The sequence below is a fragment of the Poeciliopsis prolifica genome, unplaced genomic scaffold (genome assembly GCF_027474105.1).
Source record: "Poeciliopsis prolifica strain line A6 unplaced genomic scaffold, Auburn_PproV2 SCAFFOLD020, whole genome shotgun sequence".
In the NCBI taxonomy this organism is placed as follows: Eukaryota; Metazoa; Chordata; class Actinopteri; order Cyprinodontiformes; family Poeciliidae; genus Poeciliopsis; species Poeciliopsis prolifica.
In genome coordinates, this window is record NW_026562395.1 from 2,036,514 (window position 1) to 2,046,784 (window position 10,271).

Genomic DNA, 10,271 nt, shown 5'->3' on the forward strand with positions numbered 1-10,271 from the left:
CTAAACATTTAAAAATTTGTCAAAAATTCAGGAAAGTGTGTTACATGTCTCATTTAACAATCCCAAATTTTCTTTAATTCAACTCAGTTCAACTTAATCCATCCTCCGGGGGCATTTATAAAGGTGCAGAGGGCAGCAGTGGTACATACAAAAATAGACATATAACCAAATAAAAATCTCTTTAAAAATGCAGAAGCAGCTTGAACTTGAGGAAAGTTAGGGTTCCTCAAGGTTCCATGTTAGGGCCACAATTCAATATCTGAATATTTTAGAATGAACTCTTGCAGGAATAACAGACTAATAATCAGGTGTGTCTTAGAACTACTAGCTTTGGTCTTGGGGTGATCTTGAACTAATAACGTGTGCTTATGGATAGTGAGATTAAGTCCCTCTTTAGCAAAAAACATTGCTATTCTTAGATTCCTTTTCTTCAAAGAAATGCTTCTTTTTTGCAATGACCAAATTGAAACAAATCCTATTTTAACATTATACTGTTTTGCCAATCACTGGTTTTTAATAAAGCTAAGTTTTTCCATTTTTCATCTGTACTTGCAGTTCCTCTGGAAAACAAACAAAAGGTTATATTTCAACAGAAGTATTGACAATGCCAAACACAAACAGGAAAGCAAATACAAAAAGTTCAACCTGCTCTCCCTCCTTATTCCCAGAACTTTAAACCTGCAGATGGTTCTGACATGGATGGCTGAACGCGCATGAAGCAGATAAATCCTTTCCTGCAACTATATCTCTTTGGAACCAACTTAACTGAACGCGGCACGACTGCACAATTCAAACGTTACATCGACCCATCAGCTTAAGATGAAATGTTAAAACTGTATAAGTGTTAGAAGAGCACAGGTCAAACATAAAGGATTATTTGACCACCAAACAATTATTATCTGCCATCATGTGGGTTGGTGTAACACCAGAAACTGGAATTAAAGTTCCAGCACCTGCAGCACATCTCTCTTGACTGTTCAACATTTACAAAAGCATCACAGAACAAATGGTTCCTTGCAGACAAAGAGTGAAATAAGCTGAAGAAGGACCTAGCTTTTAGAAATCTAATCTCTGCAGCTGAAATATATTCCTCAAGTAGTAAAACAGGAGGTGATAAATGCACCAACAGCTCTGAAGTGCATCACAATGATAATTGTGAAGGGAATAATTATACCCGTCACACGCAGCAGCACTAAATAAATAATATTCTGACTGAATTAACTAATGTTTTCCTTCCCCTGTTCACATTAACAAAATCTTGCGCGCCGCGCCCTCAGGAAGTGAACATGCTCTGGAACAACATTATTGCATAATTAAGCATGAAAACACACATTACTCATGGAAAATTTACAAAAGAACTCCTTGTCTCTTTAAGTGAGTCCTAAATTTCACAAATACCTTTACAGAAATGAATTCACTCTGGCTTCTTTTCAAACTGTTAGTAAAACTTTATGGGTTTAATTAAACTTTGTGGCTTTCTCTAACATCAATCTGCTGAATATGGTTTGTTATGTTCAGTTAAATCAAATTAAATGATATACAGTGTATCAGGTGTTGTATGCAATAAATTCAAGTATGAATGTTATGATAATATTAGGTTGTTAATGATTCAGAAGAGCCACCTTTTTACATTGTGGAATGATTTTACCACAGTGCTGCATTTTACAGCATTGAGGCTCAATGCTTTTTAAAAGCAACATTTTAAATTTATTGAGGAATCATTCATCTAATTCTTACAGAAAATTAAACATACAGGCTTAGGTGTATACACCTCACATTGTTTGGTCAGATGTTCTTTAGCAAGTTGCACCAAAACTTTTTTTTCAATAAAACAATCATAAAGCTTCTGTCTGAATATCTGACCAGTCTCCACCAGAACTGATAGTCTTAAATACAGTTTAATTGGATTTAAGTGCAAGCTTCCCTGCTTAATTCAAACATGTTTTCCCAACCCCTAAACTGGTTTGCATGTTTAGGTGCAACAGAATGTTTGCATCATTCTGCTGATTTGGTTTGAAGTGAATTTGAAAAAAATTGGAAATAGTTCTCCAGTCTGATGATTCCATCCCCATTGTGCAATGCAGGGGTTCCACCTGCAGCTAGACTCCCAGTCTCTTCAAGGTAATGATAGACTTGAGTTTTAGCAGATCCCTAGCAATTTCTCTTCCTCTGAAGAGGGTAACAGTGTTTGAGGTATGTTCTTACTCCTAGTGAATTTGTATTTCGTAAATCACCCTGGAAGAAAATGTCCAAAAGTACCTTTAAAAACCTCTGTTGTTCATGCTAGTTCATGGCATTCATTTTCGATCACTTTTTTTTTTCTCTTAAAAGTGCAGATTGCATGTTCTGCAATCTCCACTTTTAATTTGAAGTTGCTGCTTGTCCACTTCATCCACATGGAGCCATGCTTGGGGAAGGAGCCGAACTCCATGTATTCCCCCAGGTGAGCCAACGCTGGTTTGAATATCTGAATGAGTGCCATGCAACTCAACTAGCTGTTGAAGATAGTAAACAAGACTCTATTGTTTTACCTTCTGCTATTACGAACAGAAATATAAGAATCACGTCATTTTAAAGGTGTTTGACTCCTCAAATTTCAGATCTTCCACAAGTTGAGAGTATCTAGAAAGATTTATCCAAATACATAATATTTTTGATGTTGCTGTTTGGATGCTTTATACCAATGAGTAGCTCAGGTAACCATTGATTTAAGAATAGTCAGATTGGTTTCCCAAACTCAGAGTCATCTCCCTGTAACTGAAAATAGAGGATCTGTACAAAAAAATCAAATGTACTGACCGAGTGGTCCAAAAGGCTGAGAGAGTTTGTGTTGTTTCATCTGTTTGTCACAGCTAAAATATTTCACCCATTATACATTTTGCTGCTACATATTTGTAGTATGCACAAAGAATTTGCATCTTTCTGAGAAGTAAGGCTTTTACCACGACAACAATTATATTGCATCGCACCTCTGTGACAAAAACTGGAGGGATTCAGGGCAAATATCATTAGATTTTATGGCATATCTCGAAATTAAATGTGTAATAAAGAAAGATTGTAAATGAATCCCTGTCTCCATCCACTGCTGTTCTTATTGCATTTTTCTTCTTTGTGTCCCAGTCACGATCTGTCGTTTGTATTATCTGACAGCGGTGTTCAATTAGTTTTTATTAATAAAGTTATCACAAAAATAATCAGCATGGCACACCATGAGCTCTGCAGCAACCGGATCATTTAAGATTTGTGAACACAGACAAAACAAAACAGGATGAGAACCATTTGAGGAAAACCACTGCCACCCAGTGGATGACTTGATGAAATGCGTGTTTTTGCAGCGGTTCTGCACCTCCTGGTTGTGCAAAATGTAAAATTGAAGGCAATGATTGACATATTTTATTAGTCACTTATTTGCGTTATTTGAGTTACTTTTTTTTCTTTTTTTTTGAGTTTCAGAGTGAAAAATCAAGCTTTTTCCATCTTCCTCTCATGTGTCATCCATGGCAACACTTAGGCTGTTCCCAGCTCCTTTGGCTGCTTCTGTCAGAGGTTAATTGGCAGCTCACTGAAAGCCCTAAGAGTTGCTCAGGTGTGTTTGGATTAGTGAGGAAACCTGGCAACCATTAGATGCCTTCCTCCCTTTATCGCTCTGACTTCTTGAAGGCAGTATGCTAATCCATAAACACTTCAGCTTCCACCTGCCAACCCTCATTATTTTCATGCTATTTCAGTAATGAAAAGCGTAAGGCAGCTCACTGCCAATGTAATGCTTTTATAACCCACACTGAACCTACAGTTGCATCTCATTAATTATATATATATATATATATATATGCATATCACAATTACAGAGATGAACTCGCAGACCGGTTCAAATCCAATCCAAGAAATCAGATTTTGGATTTTCTTGCGTCAATGTTGGTGTCCCCGACGACAAATGATGATGAAACTGCTGTTTCATGGTACAGCAAAATTCTGATTGTGGCGTTATTATGTAAAAGATTTCTATGAGTCTGATCCAAAAGTGAATACGCTTTCTGCTTATTATTGAGAAATGAGCAAAAGAGTACAACAAAGCACTCACACTGAACCTACAGTTGCATCTCATTAATTTAAAATATATTTGATTATGCATACGATGCAAAAAAGTGAACTGGTATGTAAATCAATTACACTATGATATATTTGAGTTAATTTTGATGATCACAGGTCACAGCTAGTAAAAAAAATTTTAAAAAATCTTCAATCCAGTTTTAGAATATTGCATAAGATCTATTAAAAAGGAGATTTACTGTAGAAATGTTAGTTTGTTAAACAACATGTCCAAGCACAGCATATGCACTAAATTCTTCTTTGTGGTTCCTTTAGCATGAATTACTGCATCATTGCAGCACAGGTTCTGCAATGTTAGCTCATGCAATTCTCATCCTTTGTTGACTACATTTCACTGCTTCTCCCTGGGTTTCACTGTCGGTCTGGTCAGATTGCTGTTGAAGGAAGTTTTGGTACTTTTGTTCATTTGGGCAGGTGCCAACCCCTGCTGGGAAATGAAGCTGGCATCTTACTAACGCTTGTTAGCAGAAGGAGGCATACACAGCCCTTAGCATTTCCTGGCAAATCGCTGTTCTTACATTAGAGCTTACAAAACACAGTAGACTAGCTGATGAAAAAAAAAAAAGAAACACCAGCAGATGACAAGATTTTCCTTCTCTGACAGTAGAAACTTAACACTGGTCTGATACTCTTCCTACTGACTCTGGGATCTTGATTTGAAAAAGCAATGCAAATTTGCTTGCATACAAAAAGAGAACATTTGAGCACTGAACAACATTCCTTTCTTTTGTCCGACGCCCAGCTGCTGGTGCCTCAGAGGAGTGGTCTAATGCAAGGAATGTCAAATTGCAGCCGATCTTTATCTCATTAATGTCCCTGAAACTGTAAATGGATTTTGGTTCAAATTCCTTTCAAGTTTGCAGTTATCCCGGCTGCTTGTGCATTTCTATCCACACCTTTTCCTTCCACTCAATTTTCCATTAACTTTCTTCATCTGCCAACTTCTTAAGTTAAACCTATAGCACTATGCGTAGTGAACTTATTAAATCTGAATTTTTCATTTTTAATGTAATAATTAATTTTTTTATTTTATCGTTTTCATTTAGATCTGAGCCTGTTGAGGGTAGCAGCACGTCAACATGTGTGTCAGGAGTCAGTTTTGACGTCGTCCACATCAGGGATGCCAAATTCATTTTCATCTCGAGACTTATCAGGATCATGAATGTCCTCACAGGGGCTGGTTGTATCAGTAAAGCAAACCAACTATTAAAATATGAATAAACAGCTGTCTCTGAATTCAATGAATACTTCTTAAAGTGAAATATATTTTGACAATGTCATACGGCAGTATGCAGATAAAAACTTCTTTGATTCAACTCATAACTATTATTTAAGCACAGAACTATTATCTTGTGTCCCTTCACAGTCTAGAGGGCCGCATAACAAGCCATGGGGGGCCGTATTTTGCCCCCAGGCCTTGAGTTTGACACATGTGGTCTACAAATTCCAAATTGCCTTCAGCAGACCCAATCAAGCTTTTGAATGAAAAATCCCTGGAATGACAGGTATGACTGAAACTAGAGCTGGTGTGCATGAGTGGTCGAAGTTCGTTTCAGTCTCGCTGAATTATTTGTGAACTGTTAATAGAAACTTCTATGCAAAACCTTCCACTAAATTACCCCAGTACTTCTAACAGCGTTAAGACAAAAAGACACACACAGCCCCAGCCCCCTTTTCTATTCTGTATACCTCAAGTCCCCACCCTCCCTCCACCTCCAAAACTCTTGGATGTTCTTGGCCTTATCTCACTTCTAACTCCATGCATACATACAATTAGCCCCTCCTCCCTTTTTCCTACAGCTCCTGGCTGTTAACATAATCACAATAGTTCAACACAGAGGAGAGGTGAGAAAAAACACAAAAGCCCTCACAGCTATTCTGCTGCCAGTGGTTTCATTTGACCTGCTTTGGCTGAGGTTACCACGGGATTTTGCTCTTTTCAGTTGTGCTTCACATTTTGTTTTCCACTTATGATTTTAACGGGGAAGGGTTTTCACTGCTCTTCTTTATTTGTCAAAATAAATCAAATATACTGCACCTTTGCAACTAAAACACTCAGATTCAAAACTTAAACGTATGTTATAGCCTCTTGCCTAAAGAAGTAAATGAAAAGTAATAAAGATTCAGTTATGTTAATGCATGCTGACTGTTTATTGGCAAACAGCTGAAGATTACATACCACTCATCCAGCCATCAAAAATGTATGTCAGTGGTTTGGACATGCAATGAACACAACAAAATAAATCAACTATCAAATGACATAATTCAAGTTTAATGGACTGGCTCATTTTAAAACAGAAAACATCCATCTGTGGAAAGACCAGCACAAAAATGTAGCTTATACAGACAAATCTTTCACACTTCATGTGAAATAGGTAGTTTTAAAATGCTACAAAGTAGAAAAAAAAATAAAACATCAACTACAGTCAGATTCAAGTTTCTTCCCCTCTAAAAACAGATTGAAACCACGTAACAAGATTAAGATTGTGCATAATGGTTAATGTTATACATTCAGTACTGTTGATGGGCATCATTTCAGGGCAAATCTAGTGTGACAAAACCAAGTGAGGGTTTCCTAAAAAACAGGCATTTCAAACAACAAAAACTTAAGAAAAAGGCGCTAATCTTCCACACACCATGTGAACGCTAGCATTCTGCATCTTCAAGATAAAAATGGGGCTCGGACGTTTGAACAAAGAGGAGTAATCTGCATAAACAAATACAAGCTGCTTTTTAGCTGTAAGGAAACAATCAATTTTCAAACTGCAATTGATGCCGTCAGTTAGAGCTTACATGCAAAACAACAATAAAAAGCTACTTTCAAAAAAAATCCTAAGTACAAAAGTCACATTCTAGAGACCTGAAGAAAAACTGCTTCACAGAAAAAAAAAAATCAAGTAAAATTTAAAAAAAAAAGATGCTGACTAAACGGGCCTGGATTGCCTTTTGCCTTCAGTGGCAAAATGTGGAGTTTTAACAGACCCGCAACTTGGTTTCTCTACACACGTGCAAATGTCCAGGAGGTCGAAATGATCCAAGACAAGGCTAAGCCAATTTACTTAGCAGGGATTTAACACTGCAGGTAGTTTAGATTACTTCAAGCTTACACCGATTTACCCATGAACCAGTGACACGCCATGATACAAAGCTCGCTTCCACATGTAGTATGTTGAGCGTGCGGTGAATGGGAAGTGGGATCGAAATTCTTTGAATGTGGGGAAGGACTTCTCCTCGAAACGCTGCTGAAGGAACAGCTTGGCTTTGGCCTTGAAGTTGGCGAGAGCTACGACATCCACTGACAACATCTGCTCCTCTGTGGGCACCCTGCTGGGGAAGGGATGCTTTAGCTGCGGGGCGTCGAAAGAAGGCACGGCAGAACATTCCAGGTACTGTGGGATTTGGACAAATGGGAGCCCATCCTGTTTCTCTGTTGTCTTGTTGGCGTTACTTTCTGTGCTCTGTGGGACATTGACCTCTGCAACCTGGGTGGTCATCACCTTCTTTGTCTTGTGGTTTTGGCAGCTACGCCACAGCCAATAGAAGCACGAGGAGATGGAGGGGAACTTGAGCTTGAATTTTGTCAAGGACCAGTTAGACTTCTGAACATACAACTTTGCAGCTTCTCTTAACTGCTTGTTACTCAGATAAGCCAGCCTGAATCTTCTGTGCTTCTGTCCCCAGACCCTCAACTTCGGCACGGTGGGTTGAGTAAAGCCAGGCAGCATCAGCACCTGACCTTTTGGGCTCTCGCTCTTGTCGGCATCTGAACTGTCTTCACTGCTCCCGCCGGTGCCTTTGTATCCCCGATTGAATAGCAGGGCTTCTCTTCTCCAGTTGTAGTAGGTTGATCGTGAAATTCCTGGGAAGTTTCTCTTGAATATCCTGAAGGGGAAGGAAGTGTTCATGGCAATGCAGTTCTGCAGGCAGCGTTTAGCTTCCTGCATGTGTGCTACATTCTGAGCCCTCTCCGCATCCAGCTTGCCCAGATGAAGGCCGAACATGCTGGCCACGCTGTCATGGTGGTCTGGCTCGTCTTGCTTAGTTTCGGGTGAGGACCACACCTCCTGCTCTGTGCTCTCTCCAGGACTAATCTCTCCAGTCGAGGAGGATGTGGAGAAATGCCCCCCGGTTTTCAAGAGCTCTTGCTTCCAGTTGTAGTACGATGACCTTGAGATATCTGGGAAGAATTCCTTAAACTGGTGCAGAGGAATGAGCTTGCCCTCCAAGAAGCAGGCCTGGAGGAAGTATTTTGCCTCATACCTGGCTGCGGACTTTTTGCAGTTTTCCTGCGTCTGCCTCTTCCAGCGGTAGAAGGTCCTCTTGGTGATGTTGTACTTATCCTTCAGACTTGAGTAGGAAAACTGCGACTTCTGCTTCAGCTGGTCCTTGCTCCTGTGCGGAGACACCATCTCCTCACTTTCAGGGCTTCTGCACATGAGAAGATTTGCTTGAACCAGGGAGACAAAGTATTTGGGCCTGAACAAGGACTCAGACTGCATGTCCCCAGACCACATGATGTGAATGGTTTGTGGCTCCGAGTCTTCAGGCCAGGTTCTTGGGCGTATCAGGCGATTGAAATAGGGTCTGATCTTGAGGTTGAACATGGGGTAGATGGAATAGATGTTGAACCGGAGGACAGATGACAGTGCGTAAACATGCCACATGTTGGCATAGGAGCCAGGAAAGCAGGACGCTTTCACATCTGCATCAAAGATGGCCTCCAGGACGGCTACGGGCAGGTTCAGCATGTCTTCAGACTCTTCAGCACTGAGACTGAATCGAACAGCTTGGAGCATCATCTTAGAATCAATCATCCCTGATAAGTAGTATCTTTTCCACAGCACCATTTCCACCACAGTCCTCACCTGGGAAGGGGAACATCATTAAATCTGATCTTATGAGGCTACAAAAACTCAACAGCAGGTTATATCAGATGCATGTAGTTCTGCACACTAACCTGCAGCTCCAGGCTGAGTCCGGTGTTGCCCACAAGCAGTGTACTTACAGCATCAAACAGCAAGTTGCCTTCTCCATTACAGCTGAGAGGTAGGAGACCCCTCGGTGCATCAGCAGGATACAAAGCATGGGCTGCTTTGTCCACATGCGCCCACTCTGCAAAATCCTGACAGGGGGGTTTGGGGGGCTGAAAAGGAGTGAGGGCCCGCTCTACATCCACAGCCACTCTGGTCACAGCATCCAGGCCGGCGCTTTCTGTGGCCTCCTGGAGCTCTCGCAGGACGGACAGCACAACCTCATTCCTTTGGATCATACCTGCAGGTTTGAGGAGAGCTGCAAGGAGAGTGGAGACAGTATTTCATTGTCAAAATGACAATTTAAGCACCAACTGCAGCACTTTTTTTAATCACTTATCAATGGATTTGAGACAGTCAATTATGCATAGTGAAGGATTCTTTTTCCTTACAACTTTTGTGTCTCTCACAACTAATATTGGCGGCATTGTCTGAAATAAGAAGGTGCAGTTGACCACCACATTTTACTAAACAAACTCATAATCAACAATTTCTATAGACATTGGAAGCACACCCAAAACATTGCAAGAAAAATATGTTTCTATGAAATCCCAACTTTATGACATATATACAATGCTGCTGTGATAAATGCCGTAAATGTTTAAAGATATGACAATGACACCCAGCTATATAGGACCCACAGCTGGAAGAGGATTTTATTCAGCTTAACAGGATAAAACAAAAGTTTTTATAATTAGTAATTACCTTCATAGATGAAAAACTTAAAACTAATCCAGAACTCTTTGTGTCAAATTGAAAACCTGGGTTTTATAATGAATAAAGTTTAGCTTTCCTATCACATCTAAAACATGCAACTAAAAACACATTTTACTACCAGCAGAGCAAATCCAGAGTTTCTCTTTCAGTCCAAACTTTAATAAATGTGTCTATAACCTGAACATATAGAGTGTTGTGATGCTTTGCTTTCTTGTCTTTCTACAAAAATAATAGATTGTAGTCCTGTATACTCAAGAGATTAACATTTATTTTAAAAACCTCCCAGATCCCTGATGATTTCTAATCTAGTGTTTTGATCATACTTAAAGTGAAAACAAAAATCCATATTGAGGCATCATTTTCTTGTTAAGGCCTTGAAGAGTCCTCAACATATAGCTTAGGACTATATAATAG

The 10,271-nt window shown here is 39.7% G+C and overlaps 1 protein-coding gene across 1 annotated transcript; it reads right to left on the minus strand.

Moving 5' to 3' along the window:
• Positions 1-7,109: 7,109 nt before the first annotated feature.
• Positions 7,110-9,394, minus strand: vrtn (vertebrae development associated). Its single transcript, XM_055044515.1, has 2 exons — positions 9,068-9,394; positions 7,110-8,975 (listed from the first exon to the last, which is right to left on the minus strand). Exons 1-2 carry the CDS (start codon positions 9,377-9,379, stop codon positions 7,224-7,226), a joined length of 2,064 nt encoding a protein of 687 aa, XP_054900490.1. The 5' UTR covers positions 9,380-9,394; the 3' UTR covers positions 7,110-7,223.
• Positions 9,395-10,271: the final 877 nt, after the last annotated feature.